At 53.6% G+C, this 27,728-nt stretch overlaps 1 protein-coding gene across 1 annotated transcript; it reads left to right on the forward strand.

Moving 5' to 3' along the window:
• The first annotated feature begins 2,450 nt into the window (after positions 1-2,450).
• On the forward strand, positions 2,451-27,728 carry LOC100905961 (retinal homeobox protein Rx3). Its single transcript, XM_029110662.1, has 6 exons — positions 2,451-2,781; positions 4,861-4,992; positions 11,803-12,026; positions 24,873-25,074; positions 26,586-26,588; positions 27,577-27,728. The coding sequence occupies exons 1-6, from the start codon at positions 2,451-2,453 to the stop codon at positions 27,726-27,728; spliced, it is 1,044 nt and encodes a 347-aa protein (XP_028966495.1).

Genomic DNA, 27,728 nt, shown 5'->3' on the forward strand with positions numbered 1-27,728 from the left:
ATGACCGACTAACTCGTACGAGAGGTAGCACCCCGGAAAGCATCGATCTCCCAGCGTGCATGATTGCTCCGATAAGCGCGTCTGCCTCAATGGGGATCCTGTAAGTGGCCTAACGAGAAACGTACTCTACAAATTTATTGCTACTAAGAGCTTGCGCAGAATAGTAGGCTACTTGTATCGCCGAGAACGGAGCACGCAAATTGGTTTCAGTCACCTTGAACTTCTCCCCGAGATTTAGTCCGCTCGAAGAATTTACCGCGGGTAGTCCAATACCGCAAGGGCAGCGAGACCAGATCTGTCATACAGGGTCTGACTGATTCTAGCGGAGTGACGCGTCAGACTCGTTGAAATGTTCCATAGATCCCTCCGAACGCTTCTTCCCTTCTAAAGCAGCGGTCATGAAACTTTTTCCCCCAAGTGTCTCTTCAGCCTCATGGAGGCGCCTCCGTGTTCTTTTAGAACATTGACGAGCATTCAGCTAGAGGAATATGGGATTTTCACTCAGATGAGGCACTGTTTCGTTTTCTCCCGACGTTTCGTCGTTTGGTCCTCTGTCGTACGACGGTCGGATTCCCGTCCTATCGAAAGACGTGCTCTCGATATCTGTTGATGACATCGGCGTCGTTCGTCTCTCGTGAATGAAATAATATCGGATGAGCCTCTTAGGTGTCATTCACGCCTCTCGCGTGAGGCGCGTCCAAGCAGTTCGTGACAACAGGGGCTTCTCCAGGTATACAATGGTCTGGAAGAACAACATACATAGAACCAGGTGCTGGAAAGATCGACCTTCATTTTGGCGGTGAATTTCCCAAAACGCTCAACTTGTCCCACTGCTATACTATGCTCTTTCAGAAGCCTCACCGATCCGCTCCATACTCGATGTCTGATGGCTCCGGCTGGAGACTGTTCTCATTCTCATTGAAGGCGAGACGCAGAAACCTCGAACGCCCATTCGTTGTTCCCTCTAAGCCCGTCGACAATGTCAGCAATCGAGTAATTCCGTTACCATTCAGGCCGAAAAGTTTCTCACGTGACCAATGAAAACCTCCGCTGCGATTCGCGGCATGCAAAAGGGACCTCAAGAGATCGCATTGCTTCGCGCGATTGCGGACGCCCCACGCTACTCACGGGCTCGCTCAAGCGATACTCATCACGCGCCGCTCTCACGACTTTCGGGAACCTCATCGACGCTCAATGCCAGCAAGAAGATAGGTGACCGAAAGAAGACGAAATCATGTTCAACTTGACTCTAAATTTCAATCGAGCAGCTTCGATACGTGTGGCGCAGCTGAAGGGAACCGATGATCAAATCCGAGTTCTATTCATCGCCTCTGTCGTCAATCATACGGAGCGCTTCGCGCAAACTGAGCAATCCTCCATGTGGTGGCTACCGGTCATGAAATTGAATCCGTAGACTAGGACGTAGAGATTATCTTTTATAAGCGAGAAGTCAGTTGTGAGCTTTCTATCCGAGAGCCGAGTCACGGAGATGGAGGAGTATCCTTACGATCGCTGCCGGGGTTCAGTAATCCGATCTGGGACTCCGTCGTCGAAGGACCAGATACGGGACAAGGACGCCTAAAATATGTGCCACGGAGCGGTCTCGAAAACCCAACAGGGCCTGCAGTCGCTTTTTCAAAAATGTTCTTGCTCCCGATGAAACAGCCGAGAAAGACGGCGGACATCGAGATCGATCTCAGCTATTCTTGAGAACCCACCACCTTGAAGATTCATTTGTTCCAGAGCGGCAAGACCTCCGTTAAGACAGACGTTGGCAACCAGAGGTGAATACTTCGATTGATGACTTCTCATGTCCAGTTCCCAGAGCCTGCCCATGGAACGTATCGTCGAAAAGTTTCTTATCTGGTGACAGAGAGCGCTCTCGCTGACGTTTCGGATGTCGTTTAGCACGCTCACGTATAAGGAGGATTCTGCTGTTTTACAGATGGATTCTAGCGGAGTGTTTTTCTCTTGAGATCTATTTGAAGCCTCGAACGAGCGGATGGTCGGATGGCTGGCTGGATGGCTGGCTGCTTAGCTCGCTGGGCAACGATACGCTGTAATAATCCCCGTATTTTCCTCCGAGCCCTCACCCTTGTCCAAAACCTCACCCTCGTGCAAATCCCTTTCCCTCGACGAAGGCGGAGCTAGGCCTTCACTACGCTCCTCGAACCTCGTGCTACTTCAGTGTGCTCCAAAGCCTAATTGAGTTAGGCGAGTGTATCCCTTAAAACAGTAAAGAGACGATCATCCCAAATCCAAAGGACGGACGACGTCAGGTTCGACTTTTGCCCCGACGTTCCAAGTTATCGTTGAGTCTCCTTCCAAGTTCGCGAAAAAAAAACGCAGCAGCAGACAGTAGCTTCACAAGGCGTTCGGCTCACCCGGTGAGCGCTGTTCGAACAAGTTCTCAAGTTGTGCGTCCTGCCCGTTACCTCCGTGTTGCCCAGATGATGGACTATTCCTATCTGAACCAGGCTGCCCAGGCGGCGTTCGACGCCAACTGCGGAGGCCTGGACCACCAGCTGCCCTGTGCGCCATATTCAACAGACATAAATGCTAGTTACGGTGTATCTAGTCCTGCCAACGCAATGCCCCGCTACACTCCCTCCGCGCGTGGTTTCTCCGCTTCTCCGCCTGTAAATTCCGCCGTTGCCAATCCCGCTGCGGGCATTTTCCCGAGCAAACGTCAAGACAGCCCCATTCCGTCTCAAGGCACCTCTTCGCCGTCACCGAACGCGACGGCTCCCCACGTTTTTTCCTCGGGAGTCGGGCTCCAAGGTGAGTTCAGTTCAATCGTGTCGTAGACTGCCTCCCACGATTTGGTCACGCTTTGCCAAAGATCAGTCGTGGCGCTCCGACCACGGGTAGACGCAGCGACGGGGTCTCTTCGAAAGTACTGTGCTCTGCTCATGGCGCTCGAGGTCTGGTGTTGGCCGGTCTGGGCCTCGAGACGAGACCAGACCCGGCGCTCAATAACAATAAAGCCAGCGAACGATTTGCTTTTGTTTCTTCCTAAATGACATTTTGGACTGTTCGAGCAGCTCGAACGAAGTCCTTTGTCGGACTCGATTTCCCGTTCAGAAGCCTCATTGCCACAGTCGGTCTAGCTACGATTTCACTCTGAGGATTCGTTGTCCTCGTCCTCCTCCTCCTCCTGCTGCTCCCGTCGCTGGTCATCGTCGTCGACTTCCGCTCGTAAAACCCTTCCGTTACTCCCATGTACCTGCTATTAGGGCGACGGGAGCCCACCAGAAAGAATCGAGCAATAAATAAACAAAACAAAAGTCAGAAACCCGACACTGCTCCGAGGCGAACCTGCTCCAACACTCGTTCGCTAAGCGAGGAGCTCTACCCATGTATGTTCAGCGAAACCCTTTTTCACTCACGACTGACTAGAGAGACTTGCGCAACTTGATTTATAGCCAAACTAGTAACGATTCGCGTAGCCAGCCCGATTGCGATTCCCGACCGCACACACCATAGACCCGGCGTGAGGGACTTGTTCTGGCTCAGATAAGTTTTTGCAGTTCATCAGTGAAGGCGGGAGGAGGGTTTCTGCGGAATCGTTGTTAGTTAGACTTACTCGTTTCCACGAGCGACAAGATAACGCTTCAACGGTTTCGCTCAGCTGTGGTTGTGTATTCGACTTGACTCACCCACTCGGACAGATTTGTCGATTCCTCTGCAGAAACACAGCTCATTTTCCCTCCATGCTGACAACATTCGAGTATGGAGAAATCCCGGACGAAAATCAGTCGGGAGAAAATCTCCTCATTGGACTGGGGCGTTCGAACTTCAGATTGATTTCCCCAAATCGATAGGGGAGAATTCTAATATCTATATCAGCGAGAGGACAACATCGTGGAATGGAGACTCGTCCGAGAAGCCTCCCCTAAACTAGATGTCAGTCAGAAGCAGCCCGTTTCCCTCAATCAAAGGCTACTTTACGGAAGTGCTTGCTAGCATTCGAGTGAGCGAGCAAGTCAGCACTCCGTGTCAATTCACCTACACAGTTCCAATGACAGATGCTCAATCTGCGGTACATCGAGCTCCGCTCACAAAAAAAAACAAGAGAGTAGAAAAGGTCAGGGGTTAGTTCGGCCTAGTACGGTTGCAACACGCGGATTGTTGCACCGCGATAGTGACGATGAGCAATGAGCATGATGGATGGCTCGACCCGGTCGCTGGTTGAATAACGACTTGAGCCTAGTTTACCCTTAACCCTAGCGGGAGTAGTTATGATTTATCGCCCGATGCGAAAGGTACCGAGAGGGAATAAAAATTAGCGGTCGAGCTTTCGCCGTCGGTCCTCTCATCAGGGATGGCATTCTTCTTTTGGTTGGAGCTTCTGATTAGCAGAATCGGATGAAAGGTATCACCTAGACAGCAAAAGTCACTGGGGCTGGTTTGGAAGAAAGAGAATTCGCGCTTCGCGTCGTGCTGAAGTGGTCAATGATCGCGAAAAGAATGTAGGCGGCTTACGGCACTGATGTATGTTTGTAGAAGAGCGCTCCCATCCCAACGGCTTGTCGTCGCAAATGGGATTTATATTTGAATGCTAAACCCGCTGAGCACCCCGTATTTCTTTCTTGTCACATAATCCACTACCAATCAAGACTCACGTGACTCCCTCGGCGGTCCCCACCGCCCATGCTTGTCGATAAGGGAAGATAAAGACAAACTTGTTGCGATAAGATGGAATGACATGCTGGGAACTTCTCGGGGAAATTGTAGATTGATAAGGCGTGAAAACTTCATCAACGAGGGGGAATCCCATCTCCTCGGATGCCTGGAGACTTTTGCCCGGCCTTGCGTTTCGAAATCAGAAAATAATAGATATTTTTTCGTTTTGCGCAGGTGGAGCCCGAGGAGTGTTCCCGTTTCCTGTTGGCGCAACCGATGCTGACGTTTGGCCTCGCACCGACCGCTTATCAGATTGGAGTCCGGACAGAGATCGTTCCGGGCGACAAGTTTCATGGTTCGGTCAAGGTAAGTCGTCCTCTACAAAAACAAGTTCCGCCGTCCTCTGCGTGCGGTCTCTCGGTCATCGGCGCATGCGCTCTCCGTGCCAGATCTCCAATCAGGTGTCGACGATAGATGTAAACCCTCATGAAGAGCGCTACTGCAAACGACTCAAATGGATTGTTTCCGCGAACGGAACACGGCAACCCCTCGCCGATCGTCGACCGAAGAGTCCGACAGACCGAGCGAGTGCTGCTTGAAAAATCGATCCCCAACGTTGGCGAGGCGCTGTTGGCGTTTCGGAATGCCAACTGGCTTTCGTCTGAGTCAGGGAACGTCGACGACTTGAGGGATGAAACTCAGGAGATCACTCGCGGCGGCACCACTGGTGGGTGCTGCTCTACCAGCAATCCATGCGGCGGTGCCACAGTAGCGAAGACAACGTCGGCATCGGCTACAACAAGTGGATTTTTCCGATGGCTCCCTCTAGCGATAACCGGACGTCTGCGGGGCGACTTGACCGATGGGCACCAATAGAAATGTGATTTGGATGCGGCAAATCACACTTCCGTTCAGCTCTTGGCCGCTCCCTGGAACCGGACTCGCTGTCCTCCTATCGCTGCGCTGCTTGGGGAGTTCGGAAGAAGCGATTCTCACAGGTTGCGGGAAAAATTCCCACAATGAGACCCAGACGATATAACCGGGAGGGCCATCAAGATTCCATAAAACGCTCAGCAGCTCCGGCCGCTACCGTATCTCGTCGGAATGTTCCTCCACCTCCCGCCGAAAACAGCGCTGATAAACAATGCACTCGAATGACAAATAGGTGAACCGAGGCGATTCCGCTTCCGTGTGCCGAGGGTGGCTTTTCGCCTCCAGCGAACCTCCGGGGAAGACTTTGTACGAGTCGTCTCTTTGCTTCTCCTCGTCGTTGTGTTGTTTTCGAATAAACAGCTGTTTTTAGAGGCATCGACTTGTTTGAGCGATGACGGAAAAGTCAGATCGCTGCGGTCTGGCTAACTGGCTGTCGGGCGGACTTCTTCTTGCACGCTCGCTTGCGCGTCTCGGACTTTCTTCGCTCGAGCTCGAAGAGAGACGAGCTCGCTTGTCCGAGGACGTGATCGGAAACCAGCTCATCAAAGCGTCCCTTTATTCAGCTAGGCCTCCCGGTCCCTCACTCAACAATGGCGGAGACGCCGACAAGAACGACGAAGACGACTTGCGGGGACTGTTGCTCGCCGTGTGGTCGGTCGTACGAGGTGGCGGGCGGGCTGGCGGACGGGCGGTCTGAGGAACGGGGAGAAGAACGACGGAGGGCGTGATCGCTACCGAACATTTTTCTTCCAAGATATCGTCATTTGGGACTCTTAGTCTCTCCGTGCTTCTCTTCGCCGCTGTAACGTCGTCGTCGCAGTTGTGGAATTTGCACTCGAGCTCGGCCACTCTGATGATGGTGAGTGCTATCCGATTCGTGGGCGCTTCCATTTGCCGCTGCCGCTATTCCCATCGTTCCAATTCCTCGCTCGTTGGGCTCAAACCGACTGAAACATTAATCTAATGTGCGGATTGTCGAAACTTTTTCGGACTTTCTTCACAATTAGTGAGCCCGCTCGCATAATTTGCGGCATTTGTCACATTTAATCGCAATAATGTGTCGCGGCCGACGACCAGCCAAGACAGCTGAGCGCTCCACCACTTTGCGGACTGCTGAACATTCATCAGAACTCCGCGCAGCTTCAGAGACGTCCGGAAAACTCACCGCATGCGTTTGTCATGATTATTAGTTCTGCCTGACACCTCTGAGTGCAGAGGCTCACCAGTCTTCGGCTCGACCGATCCGACAGAGCGAAAACTCGAACAATATGTACATGGAACGAATGATTCGAGAGTTTCGATGAATTTCCGAATCTAATTTTCTGAAGCGATGGTCACCTTGTTCGAAAGAATGGAACCCTCGGCTGAGAAGTCCGAGACAGAGGGCACGACTCCAACGGATTGAGACGGGAAGTCGCTTCACGCGGTCGGGAACTTTCTGAGGGGCATCGGATGATTACTGGGTGATTGTAGGAGTTCTGTGGCGATCGGGGCACACTCACTCGGGAACAATGGGAAGTTGCAACAACGGAACGAACAACTCAGGCGAAGTAGCTCTCTTGTCGTGTGCTTAATCGAATTCCAGTGACCATTGTACAAGTTAGTCGTTCTGCGGCCGTCGGACGACTAGAGTTTATGCGGACACAGACGACACCAAATCCAGCAGTTTTTTTCCGCCACCATTACCACTTGGTGGCACTCTCACGCCGCCGCCGCAGCGCGCCGTTGCAGGACTCTGGCTACAGTTTGGTGGTGTTAGTGGAGGACGACGAACAGCTCTAGGACAAGAGTGCAACGCTGAAACCCTTCTCTGTCCCGCGCCTTCCGAGAGCTCGCCAATCTTCCTCCGCTAACTTGCGGGGAAACGGTCGGCTCTAGTCATTAACAGGAAGGAGCTAGCTCTAACACTAATGTGTCCACCTCAAATTAGGCCTAATGTCGTCTGGGGTTCGAGTTTGTGTGCGGCCAGACAGATTCACGCGCATCGTATGGCGGCGCGCTTGAACGGCTGCCTGCTCCCTGAGGACTCGCCGCTTCGATGCGGAGCAATTCACCGTCAGGTCAAGGAAACCGACTTCGAAAGTTGTCCACATCTCAAACGCCTTGTTTGGAGGCATTAAGAGGACTTCTATTTCGTCCGAAGAACAACCCCCAGCGATGGCTGGACGGATTCACTCCTCCGGAGGACATTCGTCCGACGTTTCAGTTCTTCCGAGTTCCCCGGGAGGGATTTATAAGCCGAGCGACAAAAGGACTTGCGTTCCCTTCGTGGTCGACATCGCAATCGCCTGTCTCGTCTAGCGAAGATCGCAGCACCACGGGCTCGAAACTGCGCTATTTGAAGGGTTTTCCGTCTAATGAATAAATTGCGCAGGCGGGACATCGAGATTTAGCGCAACCAGCTCTGGATTTGCGAACAACAATCGGGATTCGGCAGTGTGGCTATAAACACTTATGAGAATTGCGGGTGATAATTCAATATTCAGCTCGTTCTCTAAAATGGGCCACTGAGGCGTCCGCACAACACGTTAAGCACATTACCCGGACTGTAATCTTGATAACGGAACGATAATAATCAAGGCCTTCGACGCATTGTTGGCTTGGTGGCTCGCATCATCAGCTCTAATGTGAAGTCTTTGCCTTGCGTTGTTTCGTCCTAAATTGACGAAATTGCGGGTTGAGCGAACGCCGAGTGGAAATTGGCGGAGTCGCGGGTTTGCTCTCAAATTTCATCGGCGAAGTTTACCCCGCTTCCTTGTTCTCGCCCATCGTTTCCGAGTGTCGAAGAAAAGAAGCGAGAGATGTCAGAATCGAATTTGAGTTTGAAACCCTCGAGTTTCGAGCGGTCTATGCCGCCGTTCCATTGTTGGCTCCGGGCTGTCAGTTGCGCCGATACCCTTGCGCCAGCAACGCAGATGACGTCGTTTACGTGGTATACGGAATTCATTCCCTTCGCTGATTCATTCGATTCAATTAGCTGCTTCGGTAGACGGCTTTCGGGGCACCCTTACGCCACGGAACGCCATGCCACGATCACGTCGGGCATTGAACACTCGGTCATGGTCGGTCTGAGCTTTAGATATTCAACTCAGGTTCCGAGCCGAGGAAAAAGCGGAACTTATTTATCGTTAGCTTTTGTTGAAGCTCAAATCCTTTCATTTATTGTTGTTGCCGTCGTCGCAGCCGCCGCCGTTATCTCGGACGCTATTGTTGTTGTCCATTGCTGGTGCTTTTGCTGCAAGGAGCAGCGGCGATGGCGGTGGTGTAGAGAGGAGAGACTCACTTAGCCTTATAACGGCAGGTCAGACTCCGCCCCCAAGCTCCGCCTATCGTGGGGTTGGGGTGCTGCTGCCAGGAGAGGGAACGAAGCAGAAGAGGCAACGACGACGACTTGGGAAGGGTACGGCGGCGGTGTTGGCAGCGGCGGCGGCGGCATTGGTGGTCGTGGGGGATGGACGAACTCCGGGGAGTCGGAGGGGTGTAATTTATCATGGAGAAACGAACGGAGCGAGCTAGCTAGCCGAGGGGAAGAGCAACGAACGAACCAACGAGGTACTACATACAACGCAGCTTGGCGGCCCGACTGGCAGGCTGGGAGCCGAGGAACGACATAAACTTCGAGACGGCGGCGGTGGCAAGCAAGACACTCGCCCTCTTGTTACCGCTCTCTCTCCTTTCTCTCGCTTTTTCTTCATCGCTTGTCTCGCCTGCTCTATGAGACCTTCCCACCAGCTGATTCCGTTGACGTCAAAACATATGGAGGATACGCCTGGAGTTCCCGCGATTGCCGGAAGAATGCATCGATACTTGAGTGCTCGCAGGGGAGGGGCTTCCGAATCTGGACCCTGCCCCCGACAGGATTGATCTCCAATGGCAAGACCAATTAGAATTAAAGAAAATTATCATCCCTTAGTCCAGGAACTGAGTAGATTCGGAGCATAGGGATGAACACTGCATACAGGAATATGCTTCGGTCATGGAGTATGGCTAGAATCGCGAATGAATTGACGCCGCCGAAGGCTTCTGCCGCAACAAAGTCAACATGCCATGAGCTACACGAAGCCGTCATGCGGGTCTTATGATAGTCTGCTTAGGTCCGTTTTCAATCGGGCCCTCCCGACGGAAATTCGGGATGGCAGCGTTGACCTGGAGAGATTCAGAAGCTCGGCCCCCGGTGGAAATGCTCAACCGGCTTATACCTTGACCCTGATTCCCTTAGCGATGGGAATCAAAACTCCGTCCCCGAAATCACACCCGAGGCGACGCTCTGAGCGTCTTTGCAAGAGAGCATTCGCAGAGAGGCAGGGAGCCGTAGAGGCCTTGATCCCGCCTCGTCGTGTCTCTGCCTGCCTAGTTGATCTCGGAAAATCTTCTACAGATAATACTTCCATAATTATCAGCCGGCGAAGACCGCTGCCGGGGGAGCAATCCTCCACCGAACCATTATTATCTACTGCTGAAGTCCGGGAAACGTGTCAGTAGAGGAGCCTTTCCATGGAAATTAAATATGATATCCCGTCCCGCCCTGGCTCCAAAACAGAGAGCTCGCGACGAGATCTCGGCATAGCATCGAGAGCGCGTTGCGCCTCGCTGACCTCCAACTTGCTGGTTCAACGCAAGAACAAAGATGACGGCAACGATGACGACGATAATGACGATGGGTATAATGGGCACGATGACAACGACAGGGTCCATGAGCACATAAACACACCATGGAACACCACGGGACGAGCGCGCAAGCGACGTTTTGACTAAGCAGTGCGGAACGGAGCCCTCTGTCGGACTCAGCGGGACACGGCACATAATAGCCCGGCTTTATGATGGGAACATGGCGCCGGCGGCAAGTTTTGCTTCGCCCTTCCTTTACTGTCTTGCTTGCTTGCGTGCTCGGTCGTGTGGGAGGCTCCGTTGTCCCTCCTGGCGCGGTCGCTTGTTCAGCGAGTAGAACGTTCGACTCTGAGACTCCCGCTCGGGATGGGCTGCCCCGACGGCGTGGACGAAGCTCATGGACGTCGAGACGGTCAAGGCTCGTGACCGGATCCCGGACATAAGCCGAAAAGCATTCCCCGTTGTCGGTGGGCGATCGTTCCACGGCAAGCAGATGCGACGGTACGGATATTCTGCTTCGAACGAGAAGCAGATGAGCGCTCCTCCGATAGAATCCACAACCGGAGAAGTCGCGCGATGAACTCCATGCCGAGAAGCGGTGATGAAGAAAAAGTTCCGGCGAAGTCCTCTCTGCTTGCCCTCGTTGTTGTTCCGACCCCTTGCTCGTGCGTTTGTTCGTTTGAGTGTGTGAGTTGTTTCTCAGAGACGTCCTTGTCTCTCTCAACCTTCTCTCATGTCTTCTTTTTTTTCGTCCTGTGTTCTCCTCTGCCTGCTTCGAATGCCGGTTGGTTGGCTCGCTGGCTGAGACGAGGCGACCGGTCGGCCGGCCGACCGACCGAGTGGTGCTCCCTTGGCTGTATGGCGTCCCGTCCTCCTTGGTCGTCTTGCTCTTCTTGCTTGCCTGCCGGTCTGACTGGTTGGCTCGCTGGCTGTTCGTCCCTGTGCTTGCTCTCCTGAACCAGCTCCTGCGAGCAGACAGGCAGCCCGACTGGCTGGCTGCTGGCTCCTCAGCTCTAATCAAATTACAACCCTCCTGTTTGAGATGGCGGCAGCGGCGGCGGCGGGAGCGACGCAGCGACGGTGGAGGCTGTTCCCTCTTCCCGAGACGCCGTTTCTGCCTTTCCTTTGCCTTTTCTGCTGCCAGCTAGCGGCGGCGGCGGCAGAGAACGACTTCACTCGACTGTTTTCCTGGCTGCTTTACTCTGAGCGAGCGCCGCAGCGGCGGTGGTGCAAAGCCTTCGGGGATACTCCATCGGTGACGTCAGCTCATGCCCTTTTCCGCATCCCGTGGCATTTTTCCGAGGCCGCCCCATACTTGCGATCCTCGCGCGGAACAACTCCTAGCGACATCGAGGTCGCTCCGAGAAGAATGCCCTCGTTATGCTTCGGAGCGTACCCTCGCTCCGAGCGGTGCGTCTCAAGACGCATAATGTAGCTACTGACGGAGTCGAGCTGACCTTGATCGAGACACTCACTGTAACAAACCACATACATTCCACGACTCGGAAACGCGCTCGTCCTCGGAGGGGAGCTCCTGGACGATCTCACGGGGGACCGGGAGTACCGTATTAAACGTGTATCCAGCTGATCAGCAGTTGACGCTAGTGATATTCATAATCGATGTTTCCTTTCCAGCCGCAGCCGCGACCGCCGCTCTCCCATACAAAGTCTATTCGTCCCCAACGCCGCACACTGAGGGCGTCCTCAGCGAAAAACGGAAACAGCGACGGATTCGGACAACGTTTACCTCGGCGCAGTTGCGAGAACTTGAACGGGCTTTCCAGGAGACGCACTACCCCGATATTTACACGAGGGAGGAGATCGCAATGAAAACCGACCTCACAGAAGCACGGGTCCAGGTGAGTACACGTCGTAGGTTCCTTCGCAGCACGGATGCTCCACGTCGCGAAGTCGATTCGAATCCCGTAGAATTCTGGAAAATTGCGAGCTTCTGAGGTATGTACGCGGGAAAACTGTTCCCTGGCGGTTGAGTCCTCTCGCAGTACCCGAAGTCCCCTCCCTGAGCTTCAATCCGCCTACATACAGTCCGCCGTGTAGCACACCTGCGATGCTCACTTGAAGAGTTCATTGAAACTGAATGGAGTCAGTCATGTGTTCACTGATCCACTGACTGTCTATCGTCGTTAGGCTTCTTGTCGGTCGGGGAAATGCGCGAGCTCGTCGAGCCCGGGAGTCTAGGCCTTAGATGGGCGACAACCAAATAACCACTTGACTGACTGCATTTGAGTTCGGTCCATTAGCTGCTTCATCATGAATAGAAACGCGCCTCGTCGAGCTCTGAATAGGACCAGCCGAGCAGGTTGCCGCTTCCCTGAATGGATCGAAGCTCAGTCCTCGGATCCGAGCTCATACCATTCCGGATTCTCTGTTATTCCAGCCGAGCGCAGAATCACTTTTCATGGCATGTTCGAGGCTCGGAGAATCGCTCCCTCTTCGACGCTGCAAGCTGCGAAGGAACATCGCTCAAAAATGCAGGGCCGTGATATTGATTGGCCAGTGTCTGATTGGCCATGATTGAAGATCGCGCGCGGGCTCCGATCCTTCATCGCGGCTGTCGGAGGTCAATTACACTCTGTATGAGAGTTCCTTGCGCAAGCGAATCACTTACATATATTCAACAAAAACTGGCCGCCGTAGTCACCGTCCAGATGATGCTCGATCCGGTTTCGGAATGGTTTGGGGCACCTCCGCAGAGACGCTCAGTCAGCTCTTTGCTTGTATTATTATAGAATGAGTTTGAAGTGGATAAAAAGTGACATGGCTCGTGGAATACCACGAACGGTCCGTGAGGGATCGAACGGGAGCGGGGAAATAGAAAAATCGATTTGAAGAGGCTTTGGTTAACAAACCACGACAGCAGCAGCAGCAAGACACGTGTCTGTCTCAGGAGCAGTTTTCGATTTCTTCTCCATGAGCACTTGGGCGGGTCCGCTGCAAACACGCGGACGAATTCCCAGACTCGAATTCCATCGGATTCGAGCGGGTCCGGCTGATCAGTCGCGGGCAGAGAGCGATGCTCAGAACATCAGTCCTGGAGATAAATTGTTGGAGATAATCCGGAAGCGCCCGAATTCGCTGGCTGAAATTGCAGTCAGAGTGAAAGTGCTCTCCGAACACCATCGTGGCCTTCGCCCTCCCCTTCTTTTTGGGCTTGAAAACTCTCGTCCGGAACGACGGCGCGGGATTCACTCATTTTTTTGTGGGAACCGCGGTTGTTGTCGGTGAAGTTTTCATGAAATCTATAAGAGATCGAGTGTGTCATCTTCACTTTCGCTTGGGACTGGTCAAACAAGTTTCTCTTTTAGCTCATCTACCGCCGGATCTATTCGCCTGTCTATAGGGGGGAAGTGGGCTCGGGGCCCTTTGTGTAACCACATTGAAACGATGAATTTCGCTGCGTGGGAGGACGCCAAGTCGACAGTTTGACTTTCCCATGAGGGATGGCGATGCTCTCGAGTGGAGGGTGAAGACAGGACCTGGTTTACCTCAGAAGGCTCGAGAGCGGGGGCTTAACTATACAATCATACATCATAACAACCCTTACGAAGACGTCATCGTTCTGCCAGCGTTCGTACGCTTCGGAAGAGTTCAAAAACCGAAAACACCTTTCGGAGGGCTCGCGGTGACACCCGAGCAAGATCAAGAGTTCAGACTGAATTCTTGTCATAGTTGTCATTGCCGACCGCCCTCGCAATATACAATCTGGAGGCTCACCGGGGATCGATCCGCGTGAACAGCTCACTATTTCGCCGAGCAAGTGGATAAGTACTGACGGGTGAATAGAAGCCTTTGTTTCTTTCGTCCGGCGCGGAGGATTCTGGGCTTGCACTTTCGGGCTCTCGTCCCTCGGCGAGCACATCTGCTCCGTTTGTCTCTATCCGTCTCGTATTTACATAGCAGATACGAATTCACTTATCCGCCACTTATCCTCTTACTCGTGGAGTTCGTCAATGAACCTCAAAGCACAATCTGTTGGCACCTGTTATGAAACAAATAGTCCACGGAGGATGTCTGTGGCCGGGTTCAGAGCTCGGGGGAAGAAGAAGTTGGAGGGGGCGATGTGGCACGCGTTTCCTGGGCTGGCCATCCAACCATTCAGTCAGCCCGGCCGGCTGCCGCTAGCTTGGCTGTAATCAGATTAACAGATTACTCAGGATTTGGGACGTGGTGGGAGAGTTTCTAGTGCAGGTGGACTAAATTCAATTTACACCAGGCCGGCACCAGCGAACACCTAGGTAGTTCTCCGGGCTCGCTACACAAGTACTGCGGCGAAAAAATTTAGCGCCTAGCGATCCATCGATAGCCACCATGATCGTCCCGAGCCCTCGCGAAGATTGCGCGCCACCGGACCATTCCGGAAGAGATTTTCGACGACTGTGATTTTCGCGGCACCGTTCCGTTATCCAGGATGCGGGAACTTCGACAACTCTAATGGCCGTTTCAGCGGTAGCTACTGCTATTAGTGATAGTCCCGTCCTGAGCGTTTTCGTGGATGGAGAACCGTTTGTATGTCATCGGGGTTCGCGGACTTGCGGAACAGAGCGAGTGCCTGGCGATAGCTTCACTAAATGTGACAATATGTCGAGCTGGATCGTATATTTTTTTTGTGTTTCTTTGTTGAATGGAGAAGTCTTCTGTCGAGAGCGGGGTTCGCTGTATTCGTTTTCTATCTATCTGTCGCTCGCTCCGTGCGTTCGCGATATCGCTCCTCTCTTGCCTTCGTTGTATTGTTGTCACCAGGTGCCGGCCGGTACTCCGTCGCTGACTTCAGAGATTCATCAGCGAGATCAATGGCGCGTGAAGCGATGTCTCTTCACTTCTCCCGCTCGTTTTTTTAATATTGAAAATGCGCCGAGCATCCGCTCTGTGTCACATCTCTCTATCACCGGGGCTCTCCCGCCTGTGATTTCCCGCTTCATGGAGACTACACGTCCGTACAGCGGACCGAGTGCCGGAGACCAATCTCGGAAAGCGTTCTGATCGCGCGGTGCGAATCATTTTACCTAATCCGCTCGACGGTCTTCCGATCCGGAACTTCCGTGGTCTTCCGCCGAATCCTATGGAGTTCCCCAGTAGGAAATCAGCACATCTCACACGGATCCAGGAACCGATCCGAGGTTCCGAGAAACTGAAAATAGCCGCACGATAGCAACTCATGGGTCGACCCGGCAGCGTTCCATATCGTAGAGGATTTTGATCAGATAATCAACGAGGATGCTGTGCTGCTGATCGTCTCTCTGTCGGTAGAAATAGATCAGCAAGCGGCACCAGGGGGGGAGTTCTATTGTCGATGAGCAACCGCAACACCCCGACAGCTTCTCCCCGGTGCGCCAATGCGATTCTGAGTTGAGCTATGCTAAGCTCCGGTCCCCCACCCCGTGTCGTCCTTCTCTTCGTCGTCGCTGTTGTCGCGGTTGTCGAAGCTCAATGACAATGGACTCAAAGACCGTGGATGACAACTCTATTAAGCTTATATGTGTTTAAATACCCTGTCGCTCCCGGTAGCCAGGCAGCTAGCTAGCTTGCTGGCTGACGACTAGCTGGCAGATGGCGGCACGAGCAAGAGAGCGGGACTAGGGAGCGGGCGAAGGATGACGATACGGACAATTAAATGATTGTTTAACCTGTCTCCAGTGATCGCACGCACTCGAGATTTTTGTGCTCGGTGACTCAAGTCCGGTCAGCTGTCTGCTCGGAAGACGGTCGAGAGACGGCCCGCTCAGACCCAGTTTACTGGGACGAGCCATTTCGGTGTTCAGCCGCTTCCATCCTTTCCTTTGTGAGTTTCCTCTGCTCCGCTGAAGTGAGGAGGAGTGGTGCACTCCTGACGGCAGTGCATCGATGCCAGTCTGAGCAGTCCGAGCTCCGGGTTGACATCTCGTCATCGACTCAATTCTCGATGTGTCGATGCGGCGATATCCTTCAGGCCACGGCGAAAGTTTGAATGCCACTTCGCACCCTTTGACGCCACCACCTGTCAACCATCTGCGAGAAGCTCCTTGAAGTGTTTACAATCTCCTCTAGGAGTTGTTGCCGTGACTCAAAGACCTTCCGACAAACTACCGAAACTGGCAAGAGAGTCGCGCGATCGAGAATGAGATTCCATTGAGCTCGCGAGTTCAACAGTTTTATTGCCCGATTACAACTTTCAATGGCTGCGTAAGTCGTTGCGCACCACCACGGCGACCATCACCACTGCAACTACCGCTACCACTTAAGGCAGTGCCAGGCTCTGGAGTACCATATAGTGCATAGGTTGACAATTACCAGCCAATAAATAAGGGAAATTGCAAGTCACGCCTCCTGTCCGAGCCGTCGCTCGGCTGAATGCAAAGTGCTCACGAACCATCCGAGCAAGCTGGACTTGAAAGCAGCGGTCCGAGACCGGCCGTTCGCGCTAACTAGTTCAGGAGATGAATTGATGGACTGCGAACAAAAATTCACGGTCTGCCTTCAAATGATTCAGTCGAAACGGGTCAACAATCAACAATGGTCCGAGTCCGTGGGTCGAGTCAGAGCTCGAACAATATGGCTGACCAGTGCGAGTCCAATGAGAGTTCCTCCTCAAATGATTCTATCGAAAGCGAGATGCTTCTGTCGATGGGAGATTGATTCCTGGCATCTCAGCTACCTCCCCAACACAGTGGCATTCTCGGGCGTTTTATTGACGTTTTCACGAGTCTGACGATTTTTCATGCTCCCGATCTGGGGAGCTGAGGCTGGGCGCGAGTGATTTTCTTCTCCTAACAATCGTTCCGTCTTCCAAGGTCGCATTCCTTTCAATAATTAAGCTGAGGCTGCAGACGTCTGATCCGAGTCTGCCTCTATCGCATGGCTCGCGGTTTCCGAACGAGTGTATAGACGGCCGGTGGTGACCTCGACCAGAACAACCATCTCATTCGTCATATTTGTGTTGTGTTTACCCCTCGTAACTCAATCCTCGACCTCAGGAGACTGAAACTCAATACAGTCAGTCAGTCGCAGTTGGCCGGCCGGTCGGCCGCTCGCGGGCAGTCGACATTCAGTCACTTTCATTTCTACAGGCTCTCTAAATCATGGTTTCTTTCGCTATCTTACAACTCTCTCCGATCCAGCTTTCTCCCTCTCTCTCCCGTCCGTTCTGAAGGGTGTTGGGCCCTTTCTATTTAATCAAACGATTGGTACAAGTCGAAGTCACAATTTATTTTCTTCTCCGCGGATCCATCAGTCGCTCTCTCGCCCGATACGATCTCTTTCGAGTGGTCAACTCAGATCTCGGCCACGATTGAATTCAATTAAATGCCTCAGCCTTGATTTCTGGATTCACGTCCCCCGAGATCATTCATTGGCTCATTCGATTCGCGTAGCGTTTCAGGCGATCGCTATCCGATCGAGATCGTGACATCCCCCGTCAAGTTCCAACTGTGCTTGACCCATGTATGGAGCGACGTAAATGCGCCGTGCTCACTGTGGGAGAGCCTTCGGATTCTCACTCTCGACGTCATTCCCGACGCGTCCTATCCGTACGAGCCCCCAACTATCTACCCCATGATTACGATTCCGGTAGCGCATTCAGCGCTACCGGAAGGAAAAACAATACGGTGTTATCGCGACGCATTTGGACCTGAAATCAGTTGCTTCGCTGGGCTTTCACATCGCGGACGCATGGTCGCTCGGAAAATTTGCATTACAAGCCTTCTAACAAGCTTCGTCATGTCCCCTCGTCCTCCGGATTTCGAGTGCAAAACGATCTATCATTTTGAACTGAGTTAGGCAGCCGCAGCGGTACCAGTCAGCCGGCCGGTCGCTCACTCGCTCGGCCTGTGTATACTCGTGCATTTCTTGAACGGGCGATCCACGAGCATCCAGTGTAGCCAGCCGAGCAACGAACTAGACATTCAAGCAATCTCGGACGGGAATCCCCAACCGCTACCCAACACCATTCAAGTTTGCTCGGTGGTAGAGGTAGTGTCAGAGCAGCCACTGGAGGTGGTGGCGGCGGTGGTAGTACAGTTAAAAATCTCTCAATTAAGATGCGCGTTCGGTACCATCTGCTCAGTCAGCGAGGAAAGCAGGCAGCTAGTCAATATCTGTGCGCAAAGAACGCTCTATGAGCAACAGCTCACTTGTCTCATTTTTCACCCGACAACCAGTTCGGCGTCCATGGTCTCTCCAGTTGAGCAGCTTCAGCCAGAGCCCGCAACAAAACTTTACAGCAGGAGGAAAAGTAATTCGGCTAGATCTCTGGAAAGTTTGCGAAGAGCAAGCGGAGCCGGAATCCCCCGATTGCTCACTCGCCCGATTGATCCTTGCCCCGAGTTGCCGAACATTGTACCGGATGGCTGTCAAATCTACCTACCTTCGCGATCCACGCGCTTCATGTCCCGAACGCCGCGGCACGGGTGGCGCGCGGACGGATATGCGCGGCAGGCAACGACGAGGGGCTGAGCGACGAAGGAGGGGCGGTGTTCTCTTCGAGCCTATTGGGCGCGAGAATGAATATTTTGGAGAGACGACCGATACGCAAATCAAGCTTGACGCACCTCGACCTGCGCTGTGTTCGGCGTTCTCGACCGATCCGGCACGTTTTTTTTCACTCGTCCGACGATGCTCGTATCGACGGCGGCGGGCACGCAGGCGTCCGTGCGTGGAGCTTCTTATCTCGGGATAATTATTCGACCATACGCTAATTAGCCATCGAAGTTAACGAGGCTGCGAAACATCGACCGCCGACCCTAGTTCAGATTCACGAATCCGATGAAGATGACGAGGAGATATTCCACAGATTTCGGGGTTCTTACGTCGAACTGTAATGGATGAGCCGGATGGAGCGGGGCGCGCGATACCGCGACTAGGAACCGGCTGCAGCCTCTTCGCTGAGCTTCCAGGTGCACAAAGTTGCCCCGGGACGTCGAGGAAGTCAGAGGTTTCGTTCTGCACTGAAGGGAAAGTGAAGCCCATGGCAACCTTAGACTGGTTTCGAAAATTTCTAAAACGTTCCGAGCATTGCTATACGAGACGTGGATCCCGGCTTCGGATCCTCTGCGTCCTCTGTTCTCCCCGGTTCTCGATTCCGCTCCCTGTTTCCTCCTCCGTTTTCCCGGTTCAAAATGCAAAGAGCAACCTGGGCACGTAGACGTGTGAGCAGCCAGGTGGGTTGGCTTGCTGGCTACGGGTCGACGCAGCGCTGGTCGTAGTGTATTATTCCACGTATGGTCTCTTCGTCTCCAGCGACGCGAGCAGTCCGTGAGAGAAAAATAACGGGAGACGAAGAGAGAGGGAGAAAACAGCCTGTTCGCCTACCGAGTCCGCTGGTTGAGTGCCGGTCTGCCTCAAGCAAAGAGTTCTTTAACTCAGATCCCACGACAGAGCGACAGAGCGATCGACCGACCGACCGTCGGACCCCCGGCTCTTCCTTCTCCAGAGCAACAGCGCCTCATCGTGCTCTTTCTCGTGCCGCCTCCGCCGCTTGTGCTCTCCTCAATCTAACCAGCGGACCCTCCGCCCCGTTTACATCCAATTGAAAAGTACTTTGCAAGGAAGGACGACCACGTAAAGGAAGGGACCGGGGAGGAATCAAATGGGCGGAGGGTGGGGGCAGATCGTTCGTACCTAAGCCCAAGAACGTGGGCCGCACTTTGCTCCGGGTGCATTGTTTCCTCTGCTTTGAGGGACACTGAATACGGAGCGCGGCGAGAAACGAGGAGCACGACTCACTTGCATACGCGATTAGCTGGGCAAGTGCGTAGCCTCGACAGCAACAGATGCTTCCTCGCATGCAATTCGCCGACCGGGCCGAACGGATAACCAACAGGAGAAACGAACGCTGTTTTTTTCTGCATCTGTCGTGCTCAGCGGCTCTCCAGAGCCTCGAGATTCGGCTGCTGTTCAGGAAGCCGGAGAAATCGAAAAAGATCTCTTCTCTCGGGACGCTTATTCTTCTTCGCGGACGAATTTATGCGAAGGGGCACTCCCCCAAAACGGAAAGCCCGGAGAACTACGCGAGCCCAGTCTCTCTCTGACGGACATCACCGAACGTGGCCGAATGTTTTCCCGGAGGTCTCGAATTGTGGAACTCGTGGAGAATGCCATCCGCTGAGAATCTATTACATTTCTCCACTTGGTCTTCAACGTATTGCTCGAACGAGGTTCCTGATTTCATTCGTCCCACGGCCTCGTACGCGCCATCGGAACAGAACGTTTCGAGGAAGCACAATACGTATTAGAGGAATGCGATTTGCCGAGCTCGTGTCGAGTCCCGCTGCGTTGGTGGGCGCAGGTCTTTATCAGCTGATCTGGTTAGGAGTCCGTGCCTGGGAAGCTGTCCGTTATCTGTGCGCAGACACCTCACGATGGCGTAAACTGGATTACCGCTAAGGAGTGGAACGGCCGCTTTCCTTCTCCTATCAGCACCGTGCTTCCCGCTCCTCTTCACACTTGAATACCTTCACGGAAAGGCGTGGCTAAGAGTGCGTGCCGAGCGGGTGGAAACGAGTCGACACGTGGTCGAATTACCGGATACAGAAGAGGCGATCAAGGAAGAGCAACAGAAGATACCACCTGGAGGAGGTGCGTGAGAGATTTTCGAAGCATCCGAGATAAGGACTCGCGAAAGGATCGGATTAAGGCAGATGGAGGTTCAGGTACCCACGATATGATCCCATAAATTCATTGCAATCTATTCCTCGACGCGAGCACTTTTGGGGTTTCATCCCCAGCTGCCCGGTATGCTGCAATGCTCGGGGATCTTCTCCGGTCAAATATCTTCTGGCTCCTGAAAGTCCTGCTTCTCGTGACGAGTCCACCTGGAAAGTTGGGGAGTCTTCCCGGAAGCACGGGAGTGCGGGGCGTCTCACTTTTCCTTGTTCTCCGTCGGAACACATTGCGACAAACGGAAAAGAGCTGCCGCGTCGTAGTAGGTTTTTTTCTTTTTGCTTCTCCTTGGCAAACGCCGCTTGTTGGAGAGCCATGAAAAAAGACTCTTTTCTGAGTAAATAGAGTTGTTTGCACATGGAGAAGCTCTCCGGTTCTGCGCGAGGGCGGCGACGACGACAGCGAGAACGACGATGACGACGACTGCTGAGACGGAGACGGCCAACGTTGGCGACGACCAAGACGGTGGGAAGCTACGAATGACGAGATGACGAAACACGCCGACTCACTAGACACACCGACTGCCTATCTGGAAGAACGAACGAGTGGAAGGGTGCCATGTCTCTCGATGGGAAAGCTCGGCAAAGGCTTGGCTCTTGCTGACTCGCTCGTCTGGCCTGGTGTGTGCGTGCGTGTGTGTGTGGGTGGCAAGTATTTATCTTTTCAATCAGTCAGTACGTCTTTCATTCACTCACTCGCTCACTTGCACCAACTCGCAGCCTCCGAAAAGGGCATAGTTACCAAGGCGTTCGATGTTGCGAGGAGTACCAAGAGCTCCGACTACGGGAGCCTCTGCGACAAACTTCTACCGGGGCTGACAAACTCCTGGAGAAGCTAATTACTCGTGTCGCAATGGTTCTCCTTCCGGAATTCGTCGCGAAAGCTCCGTTTGACGACTCCTCGGAAAGATCGGCGAGCTGGTAAGACCGGAACGACGATTCCCCGGACCGGATTCACCAGCCAACCAGCCCAACGCCAAAGTGAGAACAAGAATCATTTACTTGGTGCTCCGATATATTTTTCCTCGCAGCGCCCTCCGTGGTGCCGATAGAGGATGTCTCCTTCACCACTATTAGTGGTCGTTGGGAGGATCGTTGCTCACACTATTTCTGCTGCTCTCGGCGCTTCGTGGGGTCCAACTTGCTCGTCGCTTCCGTCGAGAAGAACGTGGAGCAGCGGCAGCCGCAGCAGTAGCAGCGGCTGCAAGGGAGGGCAACCCTGCTCAGACCTCGATTTGGATTTCAGTGGTTGTGGGGGTGGTGGAGCTCCGTGCCACCACCAGTGGGAGAGCGATTGAGGGGATAGAATGACTTTTTCGGGCGAGAGAAGTTTGTTGTAAAAATAACAACGGACCAACGGGACGAGCGTAGGCGTCCAAGGGAGTGGGTGGTAGTTTAGGTGGTTTGCTCCGTTTCGCGCCCGCCCGCCCGCCCGCTCGCCCACCCCCGGGGCTCAGTCGTTGCGAGGGGCACGATGAGTAGGTCTTTCGTTTAGTTCTTTCTTTCGTTTGCTCGCTCGTCTGCTGCCTTGTTGGTCTGTCCGTGCGTCCGTCCATCTATCCATCCGTCTGCCCGTTTGTCGGTTAGCGTTTTCCTCTGATGGTGGCGGACAGCCAGCGACCGTAGCCAGTCAGATAGCCAGGGGTGGTAGGGTAGCGAAAGTATATCTGCTAATCGAATTACCAAAACGAGGGGCGCGCCAGAGGACAGAGTGAAGTTGAGAGCAAAACCACGCGTTGTCAAACCGCTCGCTCCGCTGTCTGCTGCTTCTACCGCGCCGGTGGTGGCAGCGGCTTTTCTCACAAAAATACCACCAGGTATTCGTCATCCTCCACGTATTCGTTATCCAGGATTCTCGTCCAGATATTGCCCTCACTAAAGCAGCCTCCCTCCTATAGAGGGTCACACGAGCATGTGGCAGTCCACCCGACCGACAAAGGGGAATTTTATTGACTTCCTTCCGGACACGCGACATTCGCCTGCACTTGACTCGAACGGGACTCGGGAATGTGGGAACAGGTACCTCCTCCCCGCGCGAATACCCCACTACGAAGATCTTCCCATGAGCTCGCGTTCTGGCTCCGACGAAGAGCTCTCCGCGATTTCTCCGTAGATGTACCCGCTCCGAAACGAGTTCTGACGTTCTCCCCAAGCCCAACTCGATCTCGACCTCGAAAGCGGAGCATGTGATGAAGCACGAGATTGTCGAACTTTAAGGACGACATTGAAGATGACATGAGGGCAGCTCAATGACGGGGAAGACCAGTAAGAGAAGAAGCAAATAGGTTTGTATCGTCTGTCGTCTTGCAGCCAGCCAGCCAGACAGCCCGCCAGCCTGGCCGGTCGCTTCCTTGGTTGACTGCTTGACTGGCTGAGGGCTCCTGCAAGTTGGCGGCCGCGACGGGGATAGCCGGGACTGCGCGGCGCTGCCGATGATGACGAATCTGCACTTGCAATGCAACCTTCTATTAGATTAGCCTAACTCGATTATAGGCTGCTTGCTTGCTCACCCACTTGCTCGCCCCCTCCCCCTTCTAGCTTACTGGGTCTAGGCTGACGCCGCTACTGCTGCTACTGTTACTGCAGCAGCAGCAGCGGCGGCCGAAGTCGGCAGACTGGCCTCCGCTAGTTGCGTGGCAGGCGCGGAATACACGCTCCCCCTCCGGCCCCCATCTACATTCTCCAAACTGCCCCCCGAAAGTACCCCTTCAGGGCTCCTTAGGAAACGCTCTACTGTTGTGTCCTCGTCCCTCATTGGGCTGAGTTATGACCTGTGCCTTGTCGTTGCTCCCCCTCGTCGCCATTTGTTGTTGATGTCGATGGCTGTCGCTGGAGCGACGAGCGAGCGACAAAGCGCGACCCTCCAGACGACGAAGACACACAACACGCACATCATGACTCGTTCAAGTTCACAAATCGTCGATTGGTCGACGAACAGACAGACACGAGACCAGTCGTCGTTCTTTCACTTGCTCCGCGCGCGAACGGTCGCCTCCATCCCCTGATTGCCAGTCGCTTTGCTCGATGGCTACGCTGACAACGATCCTGTTCGCCCACCCATTCCCCCGATGTGTATACACGAGTCCTCGGTGTGCGGTATGGCGCTGATTCTTCGAGCGACCGATCATTCCGTTCCCACAAAATCGAGGAAATAGATTCCACGCTCTGGCGTGTGTTGCCCCTTTATTGGCACACTATAGCGAAATCTCCTCCGATCATTACTCTTAAGTGGAACTAAACGGAATGTTGAACGGAGTAAGCCGCAAGGCTAATCGGCGATCCGTTCCGAATCCAATCGCTGTCGCCTGACTTCTACCAGGGTGTGTGCGGGTACCAAAGTTTAGTAAGCCGTGATCGAGTCGTCAAACGATAGAACGACCGCCGACATATATGTACTCGGGACAACGACGAGCACTCCGTCGAGGAAATTTCGCCGACGGGACTCAATGATGAAGACCTACGCGATTTGTCGGAGAGGAACGCTTGTCTGGTCGCTGGAGTTCGCGCGAGCATCGACTTGTGCAGGCTGGTCTCCTCCCGCCATTCTCCTCCTTCCCGTACCCATTCGCTTGCTCACTCGTTCGCGACAGAATGAAGAGAGCAAGCAACTCGGTTCGAACAAAACCGCGTTTAATGTAACGGAAGTAATGCGAGGCAAGCGTCAGCGAACACGATGACTGCGACATACCGCAGCATAGAAACAGCGAGGGACCGCCAAGAAGATACGATCCGAGGAAGCCGACCCGCCCACTTGGCCTCCCTCGGCCACTAAGCTTTTGTCACCGCAAAACGAATCATCCTCCTCCTTCGCGTGCTCATATTCTTGTACGCGCACACTTACAGCAAATGACAGATCATACGATCATTACGGAAGATATGTTCTTATAACGAATGGGGCTGGGGAGGATACACCACTCGAGAGCTACCGTTGGTGCTTCTCGTATGGGCCCGTGGTCTGCTCGTTGAACTCGCTCTGGAAGGAGAAAATTGAGCGTGTCCCCTTACCGCTAAGCGAGCTTCCTTTTGAAGAAGGTCCTTCTTGTCCCCTTGCAGGTGTGGTTTCAAAACCGACGCGCAAAGTTCCGCAAGCAGGAACGCTTGAATCAACAGAGGAGCAGCTCTGATGGAATGCCACCATCACCAATTTCGACTACAGCCGATTCCACGACAAACAACAATTGTCAGGGGCTCAAAGACTGCAAGGAAAAATCAAGAGAGATGCAGCATTCGCCAGATTCCAAATCAATCCATAATGGTGAGTTATTTATCGAAATTCTGTCTACGTGGATGTTTGCGAAGGACGTGGCTCAATCCACGGTCGTACCGGGGGTCTCCCTGAAGCCCGCTCACCGGCTCAGAGGGATCGCCGCGGAACATTTTCCACCTGTCGCAAGATTGCGTGATCGCTGATCTTATACTACGCTGAAAGGAGCCCATTCACTTCGCGTTGGGGCTGTTCCGGCTGATGCTCCAGGCTTTTGAGAGCAAACCTCGATGTGTTCCAGTGGTCTTGATGTTAGATCAAAGAGAGCTGAGATTCCTGAAAAGGATGCATACCTACATAGATATAAGTACATGTCTAACTGGATTATTTCCGTTTGTTGATACATAATCAGGATGCCATCAGGATCAGGTATCCTCAGCGGGGGGAAATCCACTTCGTTGATCCTCGAGTGGCGTTGTTGTGAGAGATTGTGGGTCGACTGTTTTCCGGCATCATCATCCCCGCCCGGAATCCGGCACACGAGTTCCTAAACTCTGCATAAGTGTCTCGGCAGATTGTCGCAAAGCAGGGACATCCTGCGATCCCGCGTGGAAAATCATCCTCAGAGTCAAAATTCGTCGTATACCATTCTCGACGGCCTCGCAGACAGCGTCTTGCTCGTTTGTTGTTCGCTGGTTGTTCCTAGCTCCCTTCGTTCCTGCCGCCCGCCTTTTCCTTGCCCCTGGAGACACTGAGCCGTCGGAGTTCCCGCCGTGAGAGAGCCGAGAGACTAATTCGAGATGACAGCTCCGAGGGAGAAACAGAAAGAAAGAGGCAGGAACGTTGAGGAGACCAAGTCAGCCGCTCAGCTAGTGTCAGCCGTCCCGTGAGCCGAGCAGCAAGTCATTCGACCAGCCAGCGAGCTGTAGAAGACCGCCGCCGCGGAGCGGAGACGCAGCGGCAAGAAGAACTACTTCGATTTAAAGGACGGCTTTCCTCTGGAGAACTTCTCCCACCAGCCGCTCCCTGTCTGGAGGGCCGACTCGCGTTCGCTGTGACAAATGCACTTGCCATTTTGCGCTCTCTGCCCACTCGGTCGCTTGTTCCGAAAGACGCCTGCCCACCATCCCGCCTGTTAGCTCCCCGACAGTCTCGAATCGTTGCAGTTAATACGAATTTTTTACCGCACTTGCTGAATTCAATCTTTCGTCTCCGTTCGGAGACTCTTGCTCGACTCCGGCTGGCACCTTTCGGACACGGTACCCGCAGCAGCCCTCCATAGCTTAGCCGTCGGGAACAATCGGGTTCCCCATCGATAGTGGAAATATTCTCCTGCACATTGAGAATAAGCGAGGATGTCACGCGAGGGGAGCGAATGATCTCCGGGGCTCTCGTCATGGTGAAAACTTCCAAGATTTCCGGACACGTTTGCGGACTGGTGTTGGTCACGGTCACCCTTAAGTTGATGAGCAAAGAGGAACTGACACGCTAACTCGGTGCTTTTGTTCCGTGCTCCTCGCATCTGCGCCCGTCCGCGGCTTGCGCCCACAGGGAAGCGAAAGGAGGTCTTGGGAGACAACCAATATTTGCCAAATTATGCCCTCGCAAGCTAGCCCGCCCGTCCGCTCGCTTGTTCACTCACCTCGCCGCTGCTCGGCTCGAGTCGACTCTGCTCCGGTGTCCTCGCTCCCTCCGACTCGGATCGGTGCTATGAGTTCTGATCCCGAACTGGACTAGACAGGCGGATCTGAAGACGCGTCAGCTGTCATAGTTTCTGACACAGCGGGCTCGCTGAGCTTCCGGGTCGTTACCGGAAGAATCTCCGGTGAAGCTGAAGCCCTTCCCTTCCTGTGATTTCCTACAACACTGCCTCATGCTTTCGCTACCTAATGCCCGTGCTCTGCCAAGAGAGGTGCCGACACGGAGCCAAATCACACCGTGTAAGATTTGGAGACCAATGCGGAGCTCCTTCGCAGGAGTCAGGAAAAGCAGGCTCGATTCACGCTCCGTACTGACCTCAACCGCTCGCAATCGAGCGGGAGCTCGAACGATGGCTGCTCCAGTACCTGGAAACGCACGATCGCTCGATGCTGCTCTCCGACATTGAAACACTCCGAGGGAGCCTATTTAGGAAAAGCTGTTTCAGAGGACGAGGCAGATTCGAGTGGAGTAGGAGCGGTAATGGCGGCTCCGGTCCTCTCGATGCTGTGCCTTATTATGCAGAAGCTGTTGAGTCATTATTTACTTCGCGTGTCAGGACGGAAAAGACGAAAGAATGGATGGACGAAGGATGAAATGAGGAGCGAGTCGCGGGGAAGAATATTGCGAAGTGATTTAAAACAAAGTTCTCGCTCCGTGATAGCGAGAATCGCTCCTCGATCATAAATATAGAGGATCTTCCATGAGCTAAGCCGCCAATACCCTCTGCGAAATCCCATTCCCCTTAGTGGCTGGCCGAATGAGGAAATTCAAGAGCTTTTGATGGACATAACCTCCATCGGAACAATCGAGTCTTGCATCGAGTTCCTAACGAGTTTTTTTTCCGCTTTCCAGGAAAGTTAGGCGCTGAGAGCCCCTGCGGAAGTCTTTCTGGAAGCAAGTGGAATTGTGGGGGAAGCCCGTCTCCGTACTCGACCTACATGAGCGCCCAGACACCCAACTCCGTAGATACCAAACCAAATCTCAGCTCATCGCAAATATTCTAG

The sequence above is a fragment of the Galendromus occidentalis genome, unplaced genomic scaffold (genome assembly GCF_000255335.2).
Source record: "Galendromus occidentalis unplaced genomic scaffold, Mocc_1.1 scf7180000076951, whole genome shotgun sequence".
NCBI classification, from domain to species: Eukaryota; Metazoa; Arthropoda; class Arachnida; order Mesostigmata; family Phytoseiidae; genus Galendromus; species Galendromus occidentalis.

Excerpts from the sequence above, each read along its gene's own strand:
- LOC100905961 (XM_029110662.1), top strand. The coding sequence starts at position 2,451 with ATGATGGACTATTCCTATCTGAACCAGGCTGCCCAGGCGGCGTTCGAC. Across the intron at positions 4,993-11,802 it reads AGTTTCATGGTTCGGTCAAG|CCGCAGCCGCGACCGCCGCT; the intron begins GTAAGTCGTCCT and ends TTTCCTTTCCAG. Across the intron at positions 12,027-24,872 it reads TCACAGAAGCACGGGTCCAG|GTGTGGTTTCAAAACCGACG; the intron begins GTGAGTACACGT and ends GTCCCCTTGCAG.